Below are 26,674 nucleotides of genomic sequence, written 5' to 3'. Positions count from 1 at the left end.
GACCGTCGAGGATAGATCCCAAATTTTTTAGAAAAGCTTGCTAAAAGAAGCCTGAGGAAATCCCAATCGCAATCTCTGCTGAAGAATGCCCAAGAAACTTCGTGTCTCAAGGCAATGCCAAAAAATATGAGATATAGATTCCCTTGGAGCTAAACACCTACGACAAATAGCTAGAGCAATACGTCTGCATAATAAAAGCTGTCCAGATGGAATAACTCCGAGCAAAACACGCCAGAGAAATTGCCACAGAGGAAATCCCTTTTGAGTTAAGAAAATACAAGTGTCTAGGCTCCTGTAATGCCAAAGGCTAAGAAACAACACGTAACCAGTGGGTGCTCTCAGCTCTCAAAGAGTTTCCCTGTAAAGAGTCCTGGCCATGCCAAGCCAGATGTGGGAGAATATGTTTCCAATCCAAAAACATTTGAGTAACAATAGGGCAACCTTTGACCGTGCCTTCAATACTGCCCAACAGAAAATCCCATTGAGTGGGTTGCCAATAGCCAAAAGCGGTAGTAGTAAGTTGCAAAAGTAAGTAGCACATCATAGCAGCCCAAGGGTGATCACCATGTAAAAACTGTAACATAATTTTCCTTTTATGAGCCAGAATGTGCACATAAATGTTGAGAATATTCAAACCACCATGCATTTTTGTGAACATAACCTCTGTACTGGAAGCAAGTGCAAGCTTTTCCTGCCATGCCTTGAACACCAGAAGATTTCCATGACGGCAGACATAAAGGATGTAAGATCTCCTTTGGTAAAAAAGATCAATGGCAGATAAAATTGAATGCAGGCCACCAAAATAGATTAAACAATTCTGAGGCGTACATGCAAAGGCCAAGTCACTAACTTCCTTTTTCCTTATCTTGACAAGAACCCAATCAATCTGTTCACGACAAGAAATTGACCAAACCAGAGGATAACCAAGATGACGTACTGGCTAATTGGCTGGGACAATTTCTCCTAGCCCAACCAAACTATGCCAATCTTTAGAATGCAAAGGCAACATACGAGATTTCTGAAAATTGGCATGAAGGCCAGCAGCGAGGCCATACAATGAGAGAGCCCGCATAAGCGAAGAAAGGTCCCTTTCAATATTCTGTGACACAAAAAAGGAATCATCTACATAAGCCTGAGCAACTAAAGGGTAACTTCCAGGACTATCCAAGCCATGTAGCATGTCAGTTACCACCAAATGCTCAATGTATTGAAGCATAGGATGCGTGGCAAGGTGGAGGATTCAAAAAACCCAATTGAAACTTTCAAAGAGCAAAAAATAAAAATAAAAAAATTTACCGTTTCGGGGCCGTTCCAGTTCCAGTCTACTTCCTGGAACGGCGTTCTAGACGTTCCGAATGTCGGAACACCGTTCCCTGGTAGCTACACACACACACACACATATGCAAGACGTTAGCCAAAGTGTTGAATATTGTTTGTGCAAGGTGCAAGACTTTGGAGAGTGCTAAATTCCCCCACTTTTTAAGGGGAAAAGCACAAGACAAGTGGCACCCCAAATAATGAAGGGCCCACTTGAGCTAAAAGCATTAAGGGCACCCCACTCTATGGAGAAAAGTGTCTTCTTTTGGAGAAAGCCCAAGATTTTAGCGACAGCTCGGCTTTTAAGAGAAAAGCACCTATTCTAGGCAAGAAAAGCAGGCCCAGCTTTTAGAAAGTGCATGCCTTCTAATTGGCTGGCCTAGTCTATAAGATGAGGGCCCAGTGGTATTGAAAATTGAATCCAAGCTTTGCTCCTTCGTGAGCACCTTGAAAAAAGATATTTCTATTGCAATAAAGACCTTCGGAAGAAAGGGGGTTCCCGGCCTTTATTTGTGGGCCCTAGTGCTGTGTTAGCTGTGTTCTTGTTCTCTCCCTACTGCGATTCAACTACCAGCTTCATCGTTGAGTTCCTAATGCACTGTCCAAAGTTTCCAGCCTTCAGGCGAGGTCGTAACCCCATCTGCAATTCACTCCAAAGTGCTGTGATTCATCCTTCTTGCTGTGATTGAAGATTCCAGCCCGCTCCAAGCTTGTTTCCAAGGTGTGAATTGAGTCATCTAGTGCCTGCGTTTGGTTGCAGTTAAGGTTTCACGCGGTCACAACTGTTCCCAAATGCAAAAGGATGACAAGAATCCAACTAGCATGTCTTCTCATTTGCATTCCTCTTTTAAATATTGCATGCAAATTGGGTTCCATGAGCTTGGACTTCCCTATCATCTTCAATTGGAACACTTATACAAATTATTGTATTTTATTGCTTCTTTGCAATAACCTTTATCCAAGTGTTAAGTACAATGTCATCTACTGGCATTCATTCACTGGCATTCATTCAAAGGGAGTAGGTGACGTGCTGAAGCCGATTGGAAACATCATACCACATGGAATTACATGAAACAAGTTAACTCGTTTATCATAAAGGCTAGCACAGAAGCACAATGATTGTCAACTGATACTCCTCTTTTCATCCAAAAATGATGTAGAGACCTGCTTTTTCACAAACCCCATGCTAATGAGAAATTTTCACATGTTCAAAGTCCGCCGCTGGTTAATCAACTAGAAAGATTTGATTGGAAAGATAAAGGATGTCTTGACTTTATAAGGACACATCCATCCAAAGACTCTTCAAAAATATGAAGTCTTAACATTGTAATACTAGAAAAGCATTTGCAATAGAAGCATCATTTATAAGTCTCAAATAGAATGTAAGAACTTGAACTTCTTGGTTTACCTCTTGTATTTTGTTCCCGAATCGAGCAAGGAGTTTGTAGCCATTGTCGTGAGCCGTCGATAAAAAGACCTACAAGACATTAAAGCAAGGCTTTTATTAACAAGTATACGATGTCATTAGGAAATCCCTAATATAAAGAATCTAAAAGCTCTACAATTGAAGCTTCATAACCAATAAAAAGTGATGCCTCCCTTCCACATTCTTTATAATCTAAAAGTAGACTATTGAGTGCCTTATATGCTGGAACTTACAACTTCTACAACTATAAAATTGTTACTTTTCTTGTAATAAGAGTAGGCTTTCTAATCATATAAACAACCACGGGAAAAAAGTGAGTAAGTAATGAGAATGTATGTTACACACGGTACCTGATATGAAAACTGACGTGTCAAACCACAAGCTCCACAACGCTCAAATAAGGACCAATGCAAGGGAAAAAGAGGAGAACCAAAACAAACTAGATGTTCGTGCAAAATAGAAATTAAAGTACAAGATTGTGAAATTTTGTAAGAAACATGTAAGAGAAAAAGAAGGAATGAGACAAAGCTATGAATAGCAAGAAAGAAAGTAAGTTTATTAATTCTTCGAAAGACTGAGGGGCCTATGAGACTCAAAAAACTAGATACAATGAGTTGAATGGGTGGAGCCACTAAGTGGGCATCTCCACCCAAGATAACTACAAACATGAATACTAAATATCTAAACCCATAGGGAGAAAGATAGATCTGTACTGTGGTATCATTGTGATGGTCCTCTATACGTTGTTTGAGGAACCAAGTCCACTAGGCATCTGAGAATGGATAGGATGATCTTGGGCAAAAAGAGGCTATGGCAAGGATCCGTGTTGCAAAGGAATGAAATCCGTGATAAACGCTAGCGTTGGTCAACCTGCTGTGGTCTCCTCACAATAGCTCTCCATTGGAAAGGTGCCATTGTTACCCCCATTTGCAATGTCTCTAGTCTGGCAAGCATGGAGGGAATATCCCCCAACCTCATTTGTGCATCGGGCTGGCAGGTCTATCATGTCTCCTGCTTCGGGGCTCGACTTGACCGTCTCGTGGCAACTACTTGTTCATGCAATACAACTAGAAAAAATCAATGACCACCATCTGAGCGGACTATAGATGAGCCTCTTAATCCTGTCTCTGTGTCTACATAAGATTCTTAACCCATCTCCAAAAAGAACAGTCAAGAAACATGCAATTGCCCGATTGACCCTCAGGAAGTGGGGGAGTTGGATCCATGAGTAGCCTTGGGGGTCGATGAAGCCCTCCTCTAATATCTATAGGCAATTATCTCTGTAGAAGCTATGCTTCATAGGATGCTCACTAAGTGCTAACCAACTCGTGCATGTGTAGCGTTGTGCAAGACCCTCACATCTCGACATAGCACCGAGCATAGGCCCAAAATCCACCATCATAGGCACTCACCCAAGCATAGGCACCACCACACAGACATCCCCTTCATAGCATGGTGCAAGGGACATGCAAGGGCAGCCTGTCAATGGAGAACAACAAGAGGATATGGGTACAAAACACTGGTATAATATTCTCAAATCCAGTGCTCTCCTTAGATATTGAAGGGCCCTATGAGAGAAAGAACCAGAGGAAAAAGTGGCACAACAACCCCTAGAAGAATAGGACCAGCCATAGGACTCCACACCCGACCATGAAACATGGTATGAGGCCATCACCTCATACCGATCGGTCGAATTAGTCTTGTGATAAGTGAGTGGAATAGAGGGGGTCCTAAAGGCTATACTAAAAAGGAGGCAGTCTGTCCATGTGGAGTCCGAGGCTGACAAACCATCTACATATGCAAGCATCACCCTCAACTAGTAAGGCCAGCCATGGTAACCTACATGGACCTTAGGTCAAGGGACAGAATCCCTAACTCGATGGAGATATGTGACCACTTGAAATGTTGCATCAAGATGAAGTGGGAAGATCCCAAACTCAGCCAAAATGATCCACTATGGGACCAACAACCTATTGCGGATCATCCGTGACAATAAGAGAACTTGGAGCCTCTCCACCCGAGCCCGGTCTAGCTCTGATAGACTAGAGGCCTAGCATGGGTTGCCATGCATACATTGGATTCTCGAAGCGAGAGTGTAAGCATTGTCGCTCGATCCTTGCAAGCACGAAATACCCCCTACTCAGTCCGTCCTACATCGTTGGCCTAATTGTGAAGATTGGGCCAGAGAAAAGCACTCCTAGATAACATATATAACTTGTCATAGGTAAAAGAGAAGTTTTTTGTATCTTTAGATGACCAAAATGGTCTATGAGCCAATGCAACATATATAGCTTGTCATAGGTAAAAGAGAAGTTTTTTGTGTCTTTAGATGACCAAAATGGTCTATGAGCCAAACTACAATACCAAATGCCAAAAAAGAAGAGCCTAAATGCTTCTCCCACTTGCCAGCCTACACAAGATCTCTCAATCAAGAACATAAAGTTGTGCAAAAGGAGTGGTCCTTGCATGTCTTCAAAGCACCTGTTTGACCCCAATAGTGCTCATGATCTCGTCTGTCCACCCAGACCCATCCCGGACTCTGCCCGAGACTCTTTCATAAAAGTGCCATGACAGCCCAAATGATCTCCTGGTCGTAACCCAAATCGTGCAGGTGCCGGAGTAGGCGAGCTCTCGGGACCGTATCAAATGCTTTGTGGAAATCCACAAAGCAACAGTAAGCCCTCTGCTTCCGTTCCCTCGCCTCCTCAATGATACACCTGAGCGTGAGAATGTAATTCATGGTTCCATGATCCTGCCGGAATCCAACCTGTCCTGCTACTCTAAGTCGTCGACACTCTGCAAATCGACTGACCTCAGAATCAAGCACTGATGCATAAATCTTGGACATGACATATACCTAGATGAATCCAAGAACATTCCCAAACGCATCCTCTAAAAACACAACATAGTGCAGTTTCAATCTCACAATAGTCACTCATAAGATTGAAAACCATAAACTCCATCACGCATAGCAGGGACTAGCTACTATGACATCCCCACTGACGTCATCAGCGCCCAACAGTGACTATAGACCATAGTATAAAAATATCATCTCACACATACAATCCACACACCCACATATACTTGAGCATCCATTTATACAAAGTCTTCGTACTGAGTTTCTGTCGGCACTCTGAAGGTGAAGGGCAGACTCAGCCGTGACGAAGGCTAGCACTAAAGGAGAAGGCTAATCAAAAAGTAGTCCGAAATCTCTTCATTCAAGCTCAACTGCAATCTAAACGATTTCATTTTAGTCTCTCCCAAATAAGCATCTAAATCTAGCTGATAGGGCAACGCATCATTTAAGATAGAAATAATTATCGCAATACCAGCAGGCCGCAACTTGGACGAAAACTTCACAAGGTGAAATTTGCATGATTGGACCTGACATGTCCAATCATAATGGTCATGTAATTCTCCAGGCTCATGGGATTCCCTGCGAATGGGTGAAATAGTGTTAATGGTCCAGGTGCGTGGAAACCCCAAACAAACAACTTCATTAAAGAGCTTTACTAAGATCCGGGCTAAGAGGTTGATCCCATATGCAATGAGCTCAGTGCATAGCTCCTCGTGATCCTTCGCTCGGCCATTGTGAAGTTTCATTATGGCATCCTTCACCCCTCCCTTAATGAGGAGGGTGCAGGATGTGGGACGTGGCATATGATTTGGGATTTTATATAGTGTGCGTGCATAGTTATGCCAGACCTGAGTGTCAGCGAGTGGTGAGGGGAACCGTCCTCTAGAAATCTCCGCCAAAAGTCCTTAGAGTTGTTACTAAACAAAATGTTCAGTAGTTCCTCCTCGTTCCGGCGAACGAAAATCTAGTTTCTTTCTACGTACTAGTCGAGGATACTCGCGTAGCGTCTCAGGTTTGCTCGAAAGATTGTTTTTTGTTTCGGATCTGAGCTGACGACATAAAGCCTTACACTCATCATCGTACCAGCTATTACAAGGTACGTCCTAGTTGGTGGTGGGCGGGTGGAGCGAGTGGTATGAGGGAAAGCGTAAAGTGCAGCCTCGTGTAGTGAGCCGGTGATCAGGGTAGTGCGGTTCTCTAATAGAGGTATGAAGTCAATATAAGCAAGAAGTATGTACAGACGACCTGAGTAAATAGGTGAGTGATTGCCGTTGAAGCGTATGTCATGATAGGTGGAGTAAGAAATCAGTGGAGTGGAAGGTGATGTGCCACGAGGAGTGGAAATACTAAAGAATAAGTAGGTGTGATCAACTCCTGGGGGAAGAGGTGCCACAGTAGAAGCAGTGATGCGAGATGTGAAGGCAAGGGACCCCATGATGTAATCAACAACGCTAGAGCCTCCCCCATGTGGAAAGCATGTGAGACCACCTGAGACGAGCCATCTATTAAGACCATTATAAATAATAAGATCATGCATCATACCGAGATCCAAAGGGCCTACCCATAAGATGTGGCCGGACCTCGTCTATCAACCGAAACTTGTAGCATTTGTCTGGCAATAGAATGGAATCATCCCTGAAGTCGAGGAGTGGTACCTAACAAGCGCTTGTCCTTGCGTTGAAGTCCCCAACTAGGAGGACTTCTCCACTGCTGGAGAAGTCAACAATGGATTGATAAAGAGCTGCAGATGGAGATGTCTCAGCCTCATCTCGAATATCTCTAGCAAAGTGGGAGGTCACAGGAGGGAAGTAGCATACTACGACAAACAGATCCCGGCTGTCCATGTGTCTAATCCGGATACAAAGAAATCTGGAATGTGCATCTCTCTGCTCTACTGAAATGAACCCCAAAAGGGTGGATCTGTAAAGAACTGCTACTCCTCTGGAACCCTGTGTCCCTAGTCTCATCTCTGTAGGCTGACTTTCATGTGTATCCGTTGACTACTGGTAGTGGGCGCTTTGGGCTCTGGTGTGTGTTGTGTAGAAGACTATGTCGCGACCTCTATAGGATTCCGAGAAGTTCCCTGGTTCTAACCATAAAGTACCATTACAATTCCAAATGGTGCAGGATAGGATCTTAGGGATCTGAGTCTCATAGACCCCGCCTCCCTATGTGGGAGGGGGAGCCGATGCTCGACAGGGGCCTGTATGAAGTCTTCCATCTCGTATTACTACCCACTTTCCATCCTTACGAGCATGATCCCGCTACTAGAATAGGGAGCGCCTCTCCTCAACCTATAGGGTGGTGAGCCTTGATACGATTTGATGATAACCAGACCTCAAATCAATCTTGGAAAAGATAGTGGCTCCCTTCAATTGAGACAGCAAGTCATCTACGTGAGATAGAGGGTATTTGTTCTTGATGGTCTATCTATTTAGTCCTCTATAGTCAATGCATAACCTATATGTTCCATCCTCTTTTTTTTGGAATAAAACTAGAGCACCCCAAGGAGAAACACTAGGTTGAATAAATCCCTTCTTCTATAAATCCTCTAATTGAAGTTTCAATTCCTTCAATTCATCCACATTGAATCTATAAGGAGCCCTACAATAAGGTTGAGTTCCTAGTTCAAGCTCTATAGCATGATCAAGATGTCGAGGTGGAGGCATCCCTAGTAGATCATCAGGAAAGACATCGAAAAATGCACCAAGAAGTTTTCAAAGATATTCAGGTCGTTCTTCCTTCTCACTCTCCTCCTCAATCTTATCAACAAAAACCAAAAATGTCTCACAACTTTTTTCTTATTCCTCTCAACAATTTCATGGCTGAAATAAGAAAAGATTGACTATCCATTTCATCCAAGGAGATCGCTGGCTAATCTCGTAGGACTGACCTGCACTGTAAAGCCGAAAGTCGTGCCTGGGCGTCATGGAACCGTATGATCAGGGGCTGCTCTAGGTTGGGGTCTCTCCCCACCCGCCACGCCCTGTCAATCTTGTGCTCAGCTACCCCCAGTGTAGTGGCCACGAAGGCCTTCGCATCTGTCATCGGTGTAGCCTCAGTACGCGAGATCCCACAGACTCTGATGTTGAGAGCCTTACTGGCTCTCTGCTGCTGCTCCATGAGTGTAGCCGAAACCATTGCCCTTGCAAGTTTCCGTTTGGCCACGTTGACCCATCTGGAAGTCTCCTCAATTACAAATTGCATGCTCGCAATCTGTGCCTCAACAACTGGAGTGCTCCCTGGGACTATGCGTATGGTGGTGACCTCTTGTCAGAGTTGTGAGATATCCTGTTTGAGTCCCTAAATGAAATCAGCTTGGTCCCGAATGGCACGCGCCTGCTCTTGTATGATGCGGCCCTACTCCTGGGTGAAGTGGACCTGCTCCTATGCAAAGCGTGTCAGCTCCATCTCGCGCTCATGGATACTGTGTAGCTCCATCAATAGGGTCTCCCAAGCCTCGAGTGGGTCAGCTCGTCCGTGTCCTAGCTGAAACTAGAAAGGCTATGGCATAAAAGTATAAGGATGAGGCCGGAGGCTTGGCAGTGACTCGGTGAACTGGATACGTGTTAGAATTATAGATATAATTCAGCAGTGACCAATGTAATATAATAAGCTATTTAGGGGCACTTTTCCCTCTTTAAGAGGTTTTTCCCCCTAACCGCAGTTAGTTCACTAACTATGGTTAGTGAGTACTAAGGTTTTGTCACTAGGACAAAACCTTATCTTTCTCTCATTGAGTTACACTCTCAAACTCTTCTATTGCAACTCAGCTTTCAGCTTCCAAGCTTCCAGCTCTCACTCTCTCTTGCTCTCTCTCACTCACCATCTCCTCACATTTGGTATCAGAGCATTAGATCCAGCTCCCTACGACCTCCCCGTTGAGCTCCAGCTGCAACTCACCTTCGCTCCTACACTTCGTCCGTACAGTCCGTACGACTATACGGAATCCTGCCGTACTAACAGACCGTACCGTACCGTACCTGCTCGTCCGTGCACCGTGTACTAGATCTGCTCGCTGTACATCGCGATTGTACCGTACCAGCCGTACCAACCGTACAGTCACATACCAATCGTACCAACTGTATAGCTCATCGCCGTACAGCTTTGCACCGTACAGATCTGCGCCACGTTTGCAGGTAGGCGTCGTCGTCCGTACAGCTCATGTCATCTGCACTCCCTACATTCGTACAGTCATCCGTACAACGTACGAAATCCGTATAGGACCGTACACTAACAGTTCCGTACTATCAGCTCACAGTCCATACACTTCCGTTGTAGGTCTTCAGTGCAGAGTTTTATTTCTGCAGGCATTGTTTGCAGATAGCCATTGTTTGGCTCAGTTTTCTAGGAGTACATTTGGGGCATTTTTGTTTGTTGCAGACATTGCAATCATTGCGTAATTTCGGAGCTACACTTGGAGCAAAAATTGCAGATTTGGTCTGAAATTTGGGGATTTCTACTGAAGTTGCAAAATTTGGGGCTTTCAGTACTTATGCCCCTTTCTGGTTGCAATTTCAAGCTCGAAATTTGGGGCTTTCAATTCTGCAGTACAATTTCTTGAAGAAATTTGGGGATTTTGTGATTACACTGCAATTTTGCAGTAAAATTTGGAGCTTTTGCAGACAGAGCGCAATTCTTGCAACATTTGGGGCTTTTGATCAATTTGCCCCTTTCTGGTTGCAATTTCAGGCCTATTTTGGGGCTTTTGTGTTGGGAGAGCAATTTTTGGAGTATTCAGTTCATACTGCCTTTCTTGGAGTGTTTTGCAGCACTTTTGGTAGATTCTGGAGAGTTTTTTATGCTTGGACAGATTTCTGACAGTGCAAGTACAGAAATCTGAGTTGCATTTACAGCCCGTGCTTGGCTCTGTTTTTTGGGAGTTGTGCATTTCATTCCCAGTAAGGGAATTCAGTTTTTTATCTGCTTTAATCTCTTTCTCAAATATGGCCCATCAAAATCAGAATGACTTCCAGTTCGGTGGTCTTTCACAGGAAGACAAGTTGGATGGTACCAACTACTCCCTCTAGAGTTTCATGGTACGCAATATTCTGATTTCTCGCAATTTATGGGATTATGTCAATGGGGATGAGATCCGACCAGCAGATATTGCACCTGCTACCCGTCCCCAGCAAGGAGGTGGAAGAGGTCGTGCACAGGGTGCAGCTGCAGGACAAGTTGTTGGTGCAGCTACAGTCACTACTCCAGAGCAGAAGAGATGGGATTCACGGGATGCCTTAGCTTTGTCATGCATCTCTCTTTCAGTGAAAAGATTTATCATTCTACATATCCGGTCGTGTAAGATCTCCAGGGCAGCGTGGGATATTTTGGAAAGCATGTATGCAGCTCGGAATGATGCAAGGGTATCTTTCTTGAAAAGAGAGTTGAGTAATACACATATGGAAGAGGGTGACTCCATGTCAGTCCACCTCACAAAGCTACAGGATCTCAGAGAGCAATTGTTAAACATAGATGAAATTATTCCTGATTCAGAGATGATTACAACCACTCTGAATTCTCTTCATGAGTCTTATCTCAGCTTTCATACCTCGCTGAACTTATCATTGGGGGGGGTGCAAATCCTCTCACTTTTCATGAGTTGATAGGACTTCTGCTTCAGGAAGAGCACACCAGGAAAAATTTGGCTTCACGTGCAGGCGAACAAGCCATGCTCTCAAAGTTTAAATCAAAAACAAAGGGACAGGCAAAGACATCAGTAAATCAGCCTTCCAATGGGTCAGGACAGCCTTCACAAAAGGCTAAAAATGATGCAAGTAAGCCCAAGAAGAAGGGTTTTTGTCACTACTGCAAAAAACCAGGTCATCACATAGCAGAATGCAGGAAAAGGCTTGCAAAAGAAAAGGAAAACAGCTCAGGTATGGCTGTTTCAGATTCAGCTCCTCATGTATCTGACAGTGGGGATGCTGCAGCCAACTTTGTTGGACAGGATTATGCCTTTTTATCTTGCATTTCAGATTCTAGGTTGGCTGTTCCAGATGCTCGGGATAGTACAGCCACTTGCAGTGATGATACATATGCATTTTTGACTTGCAGCTATGACTCTTCTACAAATGCATCTGCTTTCAGTGTCAATGAAACATTGAACACTTGGTATTTTGACAGCGGTGCATCCAAGCACATCACTTATAGGAAGTGTCTTTTTACTTCCTTGCATCCACCTCCCGTTGGTAAGAAAGTCACTTGTGCCAACAACTCATCATATTTAGTATGTGGCACAGGAGATGTTGAGCTCACTGCCATTGATGGCTCAATTTTCAGACTTTCAGATGTCTTATACATGCCTAGCATAACCAAAAATCTTCTTTCTGTGTCCACTCTTAACAGAGGTGGATTTCAGGTCATCTTTGAGGATGACAAATGTGTTGTCCGAGACAGAGAAGATGACTATGCCTTAAGGTTATCTAGTACTCTGCTGCGTGGGCTTTTTCAGCTTGATATTTTTGAGAAAAGAGCAGCCCATGCTCTTGCAGTTTCTACCCCTACAGCTGCCATGCAAAATGCAGAATTATGGCATGCCCGCTATGGCCACATGCATTACAACAGCTTGATGACACTTCAGAAGTTTTCCATGGTTGATGCATTGCCACCTCTTGAGATACCTCCTCCACATGCCTGTGAAGGGTGCATTCTAAGTAAGATGCATAGATTCCCCTTCAAGAAGGATGGTTCAGTTAAAGCTGTCCGCAAATTACAGCTTATACACAGTGATGTCTGTGGTCCCATGAGGACTCCATCGTTGGGTGGTCATCTCTACTTCGTTACATTTATTGATGATTACTCCAATTTTACTTGGGTTTATGGGCTGAAACAGAAATCTGAAGTGTTCACGGTGTTTAAACACTTTTCAGCCATGGTTGAAAATGAAACCGGACTCAAGATACAGACATTGCGCACAGATAGAGGTGGGGAATACTTGTCTGCAGAATTTGTTGCTTTTCTCAAAGGCAAGGGTATTGTGCATCAGCTCACAGTCAGGCTGACCCCTCAGCAAAATGGCAAAGCTGAGAGGAAAAATAGAACCCTCATGGAGATGGACAGATGTATGCTGAAAAGCAAACACATGCCTCACAAATTCTGGCTAGAGGGTTTGATGTGTGCCAATTACATTCTGAATCGGGCTCCCACTAAGGCTTTAAAAACAAAAACTCCTTATGAGGTCTGGAATGACAGGAAGCCTTCAGTGGATCACTTCCGAGTCTTTGGTTGCCTTGATTATGCTCATGTGCCAGTTGAATTTAGGCACAAGTTGTCAGATAAAGCCATCAAATGCATATTTGTTGGATACAGTGCAGAAAGCAAGGGGTACCGTCTCTACAATCCTGCTACACGCAAGATCATAGTAAGTAGAGATGTGATATTTTCTGAAAATTCATCTCACACTCAGACTGAATTTCAAATGCCTTCGTCTTCAGAGGATGTCTTTGAGGGGTTGCTACCCATTGCCTTGGGTTCCCCTGCTGATTTTTCTGATGCAAATCAAAATTTACAGCAACCTCCAGATGCTTCAGTTCCGCCACAGGATGTCTTGCCTCCTCCACAGGCAGTGGAACAGGTGGTGCAGCAAGAAATTGCAGACATACATGCAGCAAAAATAGTCCTTAACTGGCTATTACAGACTCTCAGGGAGAGTAAAATTGATGCTCCGTTATCTGGTAGGACTCGCAGTGCAGCAAGGCACATGGAAGGTGCTAATTCAGTGAAATCAGCATATGCAGGTACTCTCCTTGATGAGGAGGAGCCTGCCACATTCGAAGAGGCAAAGGATAATGTGCATTGGATGACTGCCATGCACGATGAGTTGCAGTCCATTGCAAAAAATCAGACTTGGGATGTTGTAGACTTGCCACAGGGTAAACATGCCATTGGCACACGATGGGTTTTCAAGGTCAAAGGGAAGCCAGATGGCTCCATTGACAGATATAAGGCAAGGCTAGTTGCTAAAGGCCATGCTCAAAAAAAGGGCATAGATTATGAGGAGACATTCGCTCCTACATCCCGGATGACCACCATCCGATCAGTTATTGCAATGGCTGCACATTTTGAGTGGAATGTTCATCAGTTGGACATAAAAACAGCCTTCTTAAATGGAGACTTGCTGGAAGAGGTGTATGTCAGACAACCTCCGGGCTTTGAAATTACAGCAAATGCACTTCAAGTATGCAAGCTCAACAAAGCTTTATACGGGCTGAAACAGGCCCCTCGTGCATGGTATTCCAAGATCCATGCCTTTTTGACCAGCAAGGGGCTGCACAATAGTCCTACTGAGAGCACCCTCTACATCAAGATGGATGGGGGGGAAATTTTAGTCATCCTTCTTTATGTCGATGACTTACTACTCACAGGGTCCAATGAAGACAAAATTGCAGATTTCAAAGCTGATTTGCAGACCAACTTTGACATGTCAGATTTGGGGCTGCTTCACTTTTATTTGGGGATCCAGTTCTCTCATGAGAGACGTGGCACTGTTATGTCTCAGTCCAAGTATGTTCAGAAACTCTTGGACAGATTTAACATGCATGAGTGTAAGCCCATAGCCACTCCCATGGAGCCGGGGCTGAAACTCACAATGCATGATGCAGGAGAATCAGTTGATGCCACACTTTACAGTCAGGCTGTTGGATGCCTCATATATCTCTGCAACACTAGACCTGATATTCAGTTTGCAGTATCTCAGGTGAGCAGGTACATGCACAGCCCAAAAACTATGCATTGGCACGCAGTTAAGCGCATCTTCCGTTATTTGCAGGGCACAAAGTCTTTTGGCTTGCTATTTCCCAGGGGGGGTGACTTGCAGATGCATGCCTACAGTGATTCAGATTGGGCTGGTGATTATGACACTAGGCAGTCCACTAGTGGCAATTGTTTCTTTTTGGGTAAATCTTGCATTTCCTGGCTGAGCAAGAAACAATCTACAGTGGCTACCTCATCATGTGAAGCTGAGTACAGGGCAGCTTTCACAGCAACAGTTGAATGTGTCTGGCTGCGACGTCTATTTGCTGATCTTCATCTGTCTTTGGAGGGTCCTTCTCCAATTCTCACTAATAGTCAGAGTGCCATTGCAGTGGCAAAGAATCCAGTGTTTCATGCTCGCACGAAGCACATTGAGGTTCACTATCACTACGTCAGAGAGAAGTTGCATGCAGGAGAGATCAGTATGATCTTTGTGTCCACACATGACAACGTTGCAGATATTTTCACCAAAGCACTACCACGTGACAGTTTGAGGCATTCCGCAGTGCCCTGAACTTATATCCGTTTGGTGATTGATCAGCCTTGTACATGACATTGGCACTACAAGGGGGTGTTAGAATTATAGATATAATTCAGCAGTGACCAATGTAATATAATAAGCTAGTTAGGGGCACTTTTCCCTCTTTAAGAGGTTTTTCCCAACCGCAGTTAGTTCACTAACTATGGTTAGTGACTACTAAGGTTTTGTCACTAGGACAAAACCTTATCTTTCTCTCATTGAGTTACACTCTCAAACTCTTCTATTGCAACTCAACTTTCAGCTTCCAAGCTTCCAGTTCTCACTCTCTCTTGCTCTCTCTCACTCACCATCTCCTCACAATACGATATGGAGATCACAGTGGCATGGATGAGGCGTGCGGGAGCGCAGGCTGACTGAGCGCGAGAGGGGAGAGAAAGGTCAAGGCATACTGTGGAGCAATATATGACACCTCCGAAGTAGGTGTCATAAGCGGTGAGAGGGCTGTAACGGGAGAGGAAAGGAGAGATGAAATCTATGACAACCCCCCTATCCGAGGGGAGAGGGAAGAGACTCTAACTATAGCGGGAGAAGGAGAGAGGCGGGAGATCGGTGTGAGGGGGAGGAAGTCGATGTCGGACCTGCTGTCATGGGTATACCTATAGCTAAAGAAGTAGCTGGAGTGGGTGTGACTGTAGATGTGGCTAGGGCTGAGGCTAGAGCTACAGCTGAAGATCACGTCTTATGAACTGCTTTGCTATCCACTCCTAGTCCACTCCGGTTGAAGCGCTTATTCACATCCTCGAGCTGTAATTGTATCTCTTGGTTTTTGTCTTCTTTCTTGATTTTGTCTTCGTCTTTCTCCCCTTTTCCCATTTTAAAAACTGACTTTGATTATCCTGTTGTAAATGAGCAGCTGAGAATTACTGAAAATGCTGATGGAGAAGATGGAGAGTGCTGATGGAGAAGCTTGGGAGGAAGGTCATCGAAGAGGCTTCGAAAGGGCGCCTGAAGGAGCCCAAATGGGGCTGTGGAAGGCCTTCAAAAGGGGGTGTCAAAGGCTCTCTTTTTTTTCTTTTCTCTTTTTTTTTTTGGAAGGGTGGGGTGAGGGTTCCCTAAGTCACCTAGGATAGTTAGTCCATTGACCTAAAGACATCTAGAACAGTTAGGAAAGGTAGTTAGTCTAACCCAACCTAACCATGACTTAGCCCAACTCTAGTTAGGTTGACCTAACCTAACCCCAACTAACTAACTTGACCCAAGGTAGCTAAACCTAACCAACAAGTTAAGGTTTTGGGGCGACGTCGTCAACATGGAGGGCTAGCGATGGCGAGGCTGAGTAGGTGCGTAGCGATGACAAGCAGATGGCGTCCAGCAACGATGACGCGTAGGTGGCATAAGGCCTTGCGTAGCTCGTGTGGCTCCCGTAACAGAGTTGACTATTTGCACTATTTGCTAGAGATGGCGATGGCGAAAGAGCAAGGGCTCAGCATTGGCGTTGGCGTTGGCGTTGGCGATGGCGAGCAGCATAGATCACAGCGTTGGCAATGGAGAAGTAGATCACAGCATTGGCGTTGGTGTTTGCGATGCCAAGTAGCAGCAACGTTGACGATGGAGAGGGAGTAACAACGTTAGCGATCGCGAGCAGTGCAAGGGCAACAACATTGACCAGGGCGAGAGCAGAGCCTCTAAGGTAGAAACGGGAGAAAGATACAGTCACGAAAAGTTGGCAGCGATGGGCAATAGGCGACGAGCAGGGTGAGCGAGGAACAACGACGAGCATATATATATATATATATATATAGAGAGAGAGAGAGAGAGAGAGAGAGAAAGAAAGAAAGATATATTAACGTCCTCAGAAGACCTCGCGGGTCTATGGGACAGAGTGATACAACATCAAAAAAAGATCTCATACAAGCCTCTGTGGGCTAGGGCAAGGGGGTGAGCTAAAGCCCCTGCCAAGTACTAATCTAGTGTCTAAATAGAATAGAATAGAGACAAAATCAGAATCTGAATCAAGAGTTAGGATTGTCCAGATCAAGTCAGGTCAGGTCTCTCCGCTGGGCCATGAAGATGTCACGTATCTATAACTGTCGGGCTATCTCGCATCTAGGTGGTGGCCGCGGTCGCCTCGATCTCAGTACCCGTCGAGCTACGTCGAACGTGATCCCTTGTCTCTGGATTTGGCGGTCCCCTACAAGTAGTGCTGTGATGGGACGAACCTCAATGGTGTGCGCTCTAGTAGTCCAAAGAGTCTGGTGTGACCGACTGCTGATCCAGGCTGCTCTCATGTCGACAATCTCCTCATCCTCAACTCCACTGTGTCCAGGAGCCTTCTTGAAGGCATAGAAGTCTGTAACCTGTCTCTGAGTTGGGCCCGGCTCTGTATCCTGTAGTCTGTCCGGTGCTGATAGTGCTCTAGCTTGTCTCAGTAGTGCCTCTCGGTGTCGGCGCATCTCCATCAAGTACAACCCTACACAGACCTGGTCCTGGAAGTGTATCAACCGAGAGAGCGGGCTGAAGCCAATCCTCTCCTCATAAAGGCAATGATATCGCCCTCGTATCTCATAGTAAACCGGGCAGCTACGTAGGAAATGCTCCTCAGTCTCAACGTATCCAAGTCGCATAGTGTGCAGATCCTGTGTTCTCTGGCTAGACCTGCAGCCCGGCCCGCCTCAATCCTAAGCTGATGGGAGGAAACTCGTCTCTGGCCAATGGCAATCCGGAGTGCATGTGAGACTCCTCTGTCCTCTAGATAAGGAGGTCGGATAATGAAACCGTCATCAGAGACTCTGAGGAAGTGATCACGATAGAACTGCATCTTGGTGGGGAGCGGCTGGTCCCTCAACCAAGTCTGGGATGTGGTGAGCTGGAGGAGGTCTAACCGTATGATACGGTTAATCTCATCGCGCGGAAGTCGCTCAGGAGGGGCATCCATGCTATACTGAAATGGGGGTAGTCTGTCCATCAGAATGCCATGGCTAGTCAGCCATGTGTCGGTGCGTGCATACCAGGTGGCTGCTCCCTCACCTGCTAGGCGTCGAGATGATTCCAAAGCTACCCTTGGTAGTCTCCAATGAGGCAGAGCCCCTACCCCGTGAATGAAAGTCACTATCTATAAGATAGCATCGACATATAGTGGCATCATGGCAAACTCTGCCTGTATGATCTCATGTGGAACTGAGGGCTTACTCTGTATCATCCTGGATCCCATTGAGACCTATAGCCTCTCAAACTTCCTCCAATCTACTGCTTGAATGTCACTCGCCCAGAAGGGCGCTGCATACATGGCGGTCGGCCGTACTAGAGTGTCGAAGAGCCAGCTCTTCGTCGAAGGATCCTAGAAATGTGCCTGGAAGCACTGTCTCTCTAGTCGGGATAGAGCGCTCCGGCCTCATGTGAGTCATGCCCTGGCAACCTGGGTCATCGAGAAAATGGGTCCTGCGAAGACCGTGCCCAAATATGTATAGGATTGTACTATCTCCACTCGCTCCCCTCTGTATGTGAAGTTGTGTCGAAGAAGCACTGGATGTGAGGTATTAAAGATCATGACCTTGATCTTGCCAAGGTTGACAGTCAGGTCCCTCTCTCTGCAGAATACCTCAAGGGCGTCCAGATGCTTCTGTAATCCCTCGGCCGATGAAGATAGAAGAACTATGTCGTCGGCATATAGTAATATCTGAATCAGGAGGTCAGCCAATGGTGAGCCCTCTCCGCCCAATCGGTCTAGGAAGGATGTGATCTCATCGATGTAGAGTCCAAAGAGGGTCGGCGAGAGAGGGCAACCCTGCTTCACCCCAATCGTGCTCTCAACCCAGTCTGATATACCTCCTGGGGCTCGGACTCTTCCTCTGACCGACTCATATAGGCTCATAACCCCCCAAATCAACGTCTCTGGGATCTGTAGCTCGTGCAATCTCATGATGAGATGGGCTCGTGGGACAGTGTCGAAGGCCTTCCGAAAGTCTACAAAACAAGCGTATACTTTCCGGTGTCAAGCTTTGGCTTCCTCGATGATGGTCCGCAAAGTAAAGATATGATCCAAAGTGGAGTCTTGTCTCCGAAAACCCGCCTACCCTAGTGCTCATTGTCCATGGAGCTCTGTGTGGTTGTTAAGTACCCTCTCTAGTACTGACCCATAGATCTTGGCCAATGTGTGGCCAATCATGAGAGTGCGATAGTTCCCCGTGTCCATAGGATCCCCTGCTTTGTGTATCGGGACTATGGTGGTGGTGCACCAAGTATGTGGGAAGCCATGGCATACTGCGTGATTAAACATCCGTGCTAGGATCAAGGCTAAAACCTCATGGCCATGTGCAAAGTGTTCCGTCCGTAGTCCCTCATGATCTTGTGCCTTCCGATTATTCAGCCATCGCAGTGCATCCTGTATATTCCATGTAGTGAATAGATAACAATGCGTGGGCCTCGGCATAGATGACATATCGGGCTGAGCCTTATCGAGGACATCATATAGGGAGCATGCATAAGTGTGCCACGTAGATGGGTCCGTGATAGGGATGGGCAGCTTCCTCTCTATCAGGAACCCCCATCCAGTAGTGGGGTCACCCCCTCGAAATGAGCTGATGATATCCTCCATTCTGTGTGAAAGAAAAGCTCGTCTCTTATGGCATGTCAATTGTCGGAAGATCCTCTGTGCCTCATGTGTAGGCAAGTGACCTAATGCATGTTCCCATGTGAGGTGTGCTCTGGTCGCCCTGCACTCATCATCAAACCATGAGTTATGTGGCATCTTCCCCTCACGTGCCTGTCTGGGTCGGGTCGTGGGGAAGGATCTACTGGCAGCATCTCGTATGACGGTAACAAGTGTGTCTGAGGCCTGAGTCAAATCCAAGTCTCCGCCATCTCCGAGTAAGTTAGAGAGCTCTCTAGCCAAAAGACTGGTGTAGACCGGATCGAGGGCTCGATCAAAATGAACCTGGGTGCATGGCTGTCTCTGGGGGCGCCGATCTATGTGAGGTATAACGGCTGATATATTGAATGCCAAATATGTGTGATCGGCTCCAAGTGGTGGTGGAGGCACCGTAAAGTCAGATATCCTCGATGTGAAGGATAGTGAGCCGAGGAGATAGTCTATTGTACTTGTCCCCCCTCCGTGTGGAAAGCATGTGAGTCCTCCTGATGATGGCCATTGCTGGAGACCGTTATATATGATCAAATCATGTATCGCGCCTAGATCAAGTAACTGTCTCCCGTATTCAGTCACATTCGGGGCATCTGCGGAATGTCTCAGTATCCCCATTTCAATGGCATCTAGCTCTAGAACCATGTGAGGGTCCCTCTCATGTGTAAAATCTAGTAGCCCCACCTGTAGATCCCCTGTACGTGCATTGAAGTCCCCTAGAAGGAGAATGTCCCCAATTCTAGAGAATTCAATGATGTCGTCATGGATCGTCTCAAATGGATTATGTCTGTCTGTCGTGACCTCAGCTGCATAAGGGGAACCCTCTGGGGGAAAGTAACATACTGCTATGTAGTAAAGTGCATGGGCCCCTGGTGGCTGTAATCGTATCCACATCTATCGTGCATGCTCCTCTCTCTATACTACGGATATGCATGGTCTCATATGTGCTCTAAATAGGACAGCTACCCCTCCTGATACACGGACTCCGTTCCTTCTCTGGGTTTCTTTCCTATGGGTCGACTCCCATGTGTAGCCCACCACATCGGGCAGCCCTCTCTCTGGGCTCTCATGTGTCTCTGTGTAAAAAATAACATCTCGGTCAGCATATGTCTCTAGGAACCCCCCTGGATCAGACCAAAGCGTGCCATTGCAATTCCATACAGCCATGCGTAGTTGTTCTAAGTCTCTTCCTCCATCAGTTAGACACCGTCATTTATTGTCTTTCACTATCTCCTTGCCCTTCTTGTCACGGCTGGCATTGCTCACTTCTCCACTTGTCCCCTCTTTGCTGTCATTTCTGCTCACTTCTCCACTTGTCCCCTCTTTGCAATGATTCTTTCATTAGAAGGTGCGGAAGTACATCGTTATCCTTAGCGCACTAAAGTACACAGGTCAACATCTCATACTCTCAATCTTACTTATCCAATCATCATCTTTTAACTAACTCTCATCCAATCAACTAAAATCTCTCTTCATTTCATTCTTCTACTCTTCTTTTGAGTACATACAATATGTCTAGTATCATCTATTTCAACACCACCACCCCCTAGGCTGTATACATTATATGACGGCTACATCATATGACATTAAAGGTAAGTAGAAGTAGCTTGCTAATCTAATTGGCTTGTTCAGACTGTTGCAAGCTGCTCCTGATTGTCGCAACTCCCTCCTGTGTCACCATGGAGCCTTACAAGGCTGCTATTGCTGCCACCGAGCAACCACCTGCCCACGCCACCTCCCTTGGCACATAGGCGCCTGAAATAGTCCCGAGAGGACTTAGTGCTTGCAAGAAACAAGCCTTAGGCGCCTGCAAAGGCCAGCCTTGGCCCCGGGGGGCATGTTCTGCCATCGCGACCCCCTACAGCCTCTGCCGCGACTCCCGCTCTAATTGTCCCTGTCCCGATCCTACAGCTGACAAGAAAGCCCCCCCCACACACACTCTGCTATGGCGACTCCAAGCAAGATATCGAGGCCTTCAAGGCCCTGACTCTGTCACGGGAGCCAAGATCCCATCAATCTCTGGGTCTCCAACTGTCTCGGGTTGAAGATGGCCTTTATGCCCCACTCCGTATTGACTTGAGCAATAGAAACTGAGGGATCCATGCAAAACCTAGACTTTGAGAAGCACCCTGGTCCTAGAAAACGAGAGGGCTCACAAGTACCTCAGTGGGAAGGCAGCTCAATGCCCCAAAATGAGTGGCTGAACCACTTTCCCACTGTGCCCATCCAATGTGCATCTGCTGCCCCAGTTTGAGACCTCCTGATCACAAACATTCGGATGCCATAGGAGGTGTTGTTCCTCAAACTTCTCACGGTGTTATTGGCTGGCTCGAATGAGATCTCGAGCCAAACACAATCAAACTTTGTGAAGACTCCTCATCTCACAGGGAGCCCTTCCTTGTGAGAAGACTGTTGGATACGGGGAGACTGCATAACTGGGAAACGGCATACAACAAATCAAGCCGGATATGACACAGGTAAATAAGCCAACCCACAGCCTGCTGATAAAGAGTGGCATCAAATGGGGCACACCCATCTAGAGAAGAAATGGAAGCCAGGTTCCCATGGAGTAGAAACTGGATTACAATCCTAGAATTGGAAGCATTGCAAGAGCTGTCCAATATATTTGGATTGACTCATCATTATGCCCCCTTAACATTAGCAAATAGCATGCCAAACAGTGCTACAACCAACCCATATCTGACATTGCAAATGATTTCTGCAAAGCTGCCTTGAAATCTACAATTTTCTGCTTGTCGGGCCCAGCAATAAGCATGTCATCCACATGAAGAATTAAAATAAAAAATTCTGATTCACTTTCCGGATATAAAGAATGGCCTCTGAAGGACTGTTTTGAGACCCAAGGCATAGCAAAAAAGAATGTTTTGTGGCATACCATGCCCGCAGTTACTGCTTCAAACCATAGAGGACCTTTTTCAGCCAGCATACCTAAGTTCCAGCAACCTGCAACCTCAAGCTAGTGCATGAGAGTTGAAAACTGCTCTCAATGCAAAGCTACTAGTTTGGAGCTCTACCCTATACAGATGGAGCTAGCTCAAGGCTAAATATGAAACACAAAACACAAAGACTTGAACAACAAAATGATTTGTATGAAAGCACATAAAACAGACCACAAATGTTCTAACTATGTACCTGGAAAGTAGGAGCCAGTGCTACACTGCGCAAACAACGTCCCTTTGACACACTAATGATTTCTTCCATCCCTTCCAGTTCTTTTATAAGGTCTTCAAGCCCAGGCCACATGACTACCTGTCAAAGCACAAAGGCAAACAAAGTTGAAAAATCAACAAGAATCATCATCAAAAAAAGCTATCCCATATCAGAAGATTACTTATATTGTTTTTTCATTTCATTTTATTGCAAAAAATAATCAATTCTAGTATGCATATCTCCACGAATTCTAACATACAGCATAAAGAATGATAGTCATACCCTGTGTATCCAAAACAGTGCTATCCATGTATTTATAAAAAATTGTATACATTCAAAATATCTCCTTCGAGCATACCATTGGTTCTAGGCAGCTTCTTTTACATCCTCACCAAAGGATCCTAGATAATAATGACATTAGTTATAGGTTGGCATACAAATTGGCTTCCTTCTTTCACTTTAATTTTGAGATAGGATACTCTTGAGCACGGAGACATGAGCACACTTCTTTCTCGACTGATACCTCTCAGAGCTCTACCATGGAGTTCTTTCAACCAGATCACATAGACCCCCACGAGGCGAGACCTCGACATGACCGTGACCCAGAGCCTATGACCTGACAGCTCAGACAGAGGGTTGACTCACAAATCATACTTGGGGACATCCCCTCCTTGTTTAGGGTCAGAGCCCGACCGACGGGGGTCACAGTGGCCCTGGTTAGACGTAGAGCTACGACCAGGAGATGTACCAGGACTGCACCCTTGGGGGGGCGTCAACGCTCTATTGCTAACCTCATGCCTCCACTTCCACAGCCTCATCCATCCTGAGGTCCTGCTGCTGATGATGATGATGATGATGGTTATGATGATGTCGACGATGATGCTGAGACTGAGATATATAGTCGAGATATGACTATGTTGTACTTAGGATTTAGTACTGCTATTTTGCATTTGCATTTTTTGCATTCTGCATTGGTGTGGATGCTCGTTTAGTAGCTCCACTACAACAGCTCATTGTATCAGGTTTTTCACAGTCTCATGCACCCATCGGTCTTCCGAAGACTTTAATACACTTTCTTTCTTTCTTTCTTTCTCTTTCTCAACACCCTCAGCCTCACAAAGCCCCTCCGGTGAGCCCCCGGCCACCACATTCAACTTCACCAACCCCTTGGCTCAGCCCCCAACCACTTGCTCAGCCTCCCCAGCCCCTCCGCTCAGCCCTCAACCTCACCTAGCCCCTCTGCTCAGCCCTAGAAACACTATTCATCCACCCTCAACCCCTCTACTCAGGACCCCACCACACTGCTCAACCTCCTCCATCGACCCCCCTCAACCTCACCAAGCCCCACAACCCCCAGCCATCCCCAGTCGCTCTGCTCAACCCCCATCCTCTCTGCTCAACCACCCCTAGCCTCCCTGCTTAGCTCCAAGCCCCTCCACTCAGCCACCACCAGCCACTCCCTTCATCCCTCACTACTTTTGCTCATCCTCAATTTTACTCCTATTCATGGACAAAAGCCTAGTGGGAGCTATGGGCACTATTTTTTATCGTGGGTTGGGGCCAAGCGGCAGCTATGGATACATCAGAGTTTGTCATGTTTGGTCACAAGGTAGAAATCAAATCTGGATGCATCATCCGCTGGTTGTGGGTCATTATCCATTGGTTACAGCGTCTCAGTCCCATTTTGATTGTGGGCAAAGGCCAAGCGAGAGATATGGGCATTGTTTTGTTATTATAGGCAGAGTCCAAGCATGGATGCATTAGCGTCCGCCATCACTTTTGGTCTAGATGCACAAACCAGCTCCATGTGCATCATCCATTGGTTGCATATCATTATGAATAGTGTCGGGTCTTTAAGGCAACAAAAAGCTGCATTAGTGCCTGTTGGTGCTCACAGCAACCAAAGGCTACTAGCGATTGCCAATTGTCAATGGAGAGCGCACTAAGTTACCTTTGTTCCGTTTGTCACCATGCCACCCATGGGCTGCAAAGAGAACCCACGAAACGAAAATGAGATAGAAAAAATGACACTAATAAAAATCCGTCTACGACAGAAGTGAATAAATCCTTCAATGAAAATCTATCAACAGAAGTGAACAAAACTTGAGGGAACACACCCAAGCATCATGCATGGTTTTTTTTTTCAACAAAGGACGCATTCCAAACCATGCAGTTGATGTCCGATGGGTATGATACTTTATATAGGACTCACACTAAGTAAGTTTAAGGCTTGTGCAAAGTATTATGCCCTTCAGAGACAAGCATAACCTAGAAGCACACCGATGAATATTTTTTAACACTCATGCATGATGCATGGTAAGGAACAAGAAAATATGCATTCCAAACCATGCAAATGATATCCAATGGGTAGATCCTTTACATAGGCCTTAAAGTAAGTAAGTTTTAAGGCCTGTGCAGAGTATCATACCCATCAGAGATAAGCACATAGGCTAGAAGCACACCGGTGTATATTTTTTAACACCCACCTTACGTCATTCACTAATTTTTGAATTAATTTATAATTTGTACATACTATTTCGTTTAATATTTACTAATGTGCATATTACTTGAATATTTATTTATTTATTTTTAAATATTGTTTATAATCCAAAATTTTAAATTATTTTAAGTTATTAGCTTATTGTACTTTATATTAATTTATACATAGATATTTATTTATTCTTATTTATATTTTCTACATCACATTATTCAAATATTGTATTAATGACTTGCATAATTTACTACTTTGATAGAGCTTTGAAGATGGCTTTCCACCCACCGTATCGTTGCACATGAAAGGAGAACCGGGGCACCCACCAATCGAACAGGCGCCCATTGCTATAGTCGTACAAGAACCTGTTATGCTCTAGCCGAGATAGCATGACCTCGGATAGATCGGTGGGCATTTTCTCTTAGATGACCAACTTTTGTAATAGTTAATGTGCGTAATTAAATGGTCAAGAGAAGTAACTGCCAAGGTCCTAGGTGAGGGCGTAATGGCATTGACTAGGTAGTTCTAATAGGGCTAGGGCCTAGGTGCATCTAAATGTGCAAATTGCCAAGGGGCAATTGGTTTTAAAGGAACTCCAAGAGAGGGGTGAAAAAGGATGCATCTAAGTAAGGGCCTAAAATAAAGACATGTGGCCAGGAACTATCTAGGGAATTGTGGGTCTCAGGGATAAGGATGAAGGAATTAACGATGGGAATAACGAATAATCACGCATCAGGTCCCTGAGAGTTGGCTGGGAGGAAAGAAAAGATAGCCATCGCCCGAGAGAAAGAACTAGCGTAGGTCTAGTATATATCGCATGAGCAGCGTGAGATAGAAGAGGTGGTTTGACATTTGGTATCAGAGCTGAGAGTTCGACCGACAGTTGCGACGACTGGCGTGGGTAAGGTGCTGATCACCGTGAGGCGCTGTACGGTGGCTTGGAAGAAGAGTCGGTTTCACGATCGATGACGCAGTGTTGGCGTCGGGGGTTTTGGGCTTGAAATCGGAATTGTGACGCACCTGATTAAAATTGATGCCGTAACCCGTCGAATCGGTCTATTCCGCTCCTCAATTGTGGGCTGGTGGCAAGGCTTCAGCCTTGGTGACTATACCAGTCCGTAATTGGCGTTGTGGCCTAGCCTTCGTAAGGCGGTGGACTGGTCGTGAAAACACGAGCGTGGAGTAGAGACGGATGACGTGTATGTTTCCGCAATGAGCTGTTACGTCGACGCCTATATTGTCATCTGCGTAGGGAAACGACGACAAGCACGAAGAATAGAACGCAGGCAACTAGTTGCTGCTTCCGATCAACGCAGACAGACGATAACGAATAATGGTGGCGTCGCCTTCAATCGCGTGGTGGCGGACTTGAATCCAGGAAGCATCTATGTCTTTCAGAAAAAATTCTGAGTAGCAGTTAGTTCGTTCTTACAGCAGGGACTGTTGTTTATTTTTTTTTGTGTATAACAAAAAGGGGGAAATCCATCATATTTAAAAAAAAAAACCCCAATTTTTTTTATAAAAAAAACCATCTTCCACTG

The 26,674-nt window shown here is 45.5% G+C and overlaps 1 protein-coding gene across 2 annotated transcripts in view; it reads right to left on the bottom strand.

Moving 5' to 3' along the window:
- Nucleotides 1-26,674, bottom strand: part of LOC147882465 (Nucleic acid-binding, OB-fold-like protein) — a 125,479-nt gene that overhangs the window by 31,068 nt on the left and 67,737 nt on the right. For both annotated transcript variants that reach the window (XM_087400165.1, XM_087400164.1), the window contains exons 11-12: nucleotides 22,625-22,741; nucleotides 2,726-2,794 (exon numbers count right to left, since the gene is read on the bottom strand). In XM_087400165.1, coding sequence (XP_087256291.1) covers nucleotides 2,726-2,794; nucleotides 22,625-22,741 — 186 coding nt within the window. The remainder of the gene's footprint in view (nucleotides 1-2,725; nucleotides 2,795-22,624; nucleotides 22,742-26,674) is intronic.

Source organism: Dipteris shenzhenensis, chromosome 29 (genome assembly GCF_047967505.1).
Source record: "Dipteris shenzhenensis isolate YYH24624 ecotype China chromosome 29, Dip_SZ_1.0, whole genome shotgun sequence".
Lineage (NCBI taxonomy): Eukaryota > Viridiplantae > Streptophyta > Polypodiopsida > Gleicheniales > Dipteridaceae > Dipteris > Dipteris shenzhenensis.
Note: the sequence above shows the minus strand (reverse complement) of the source record. Positions and strands in the feature narration are given on the sequence as shown.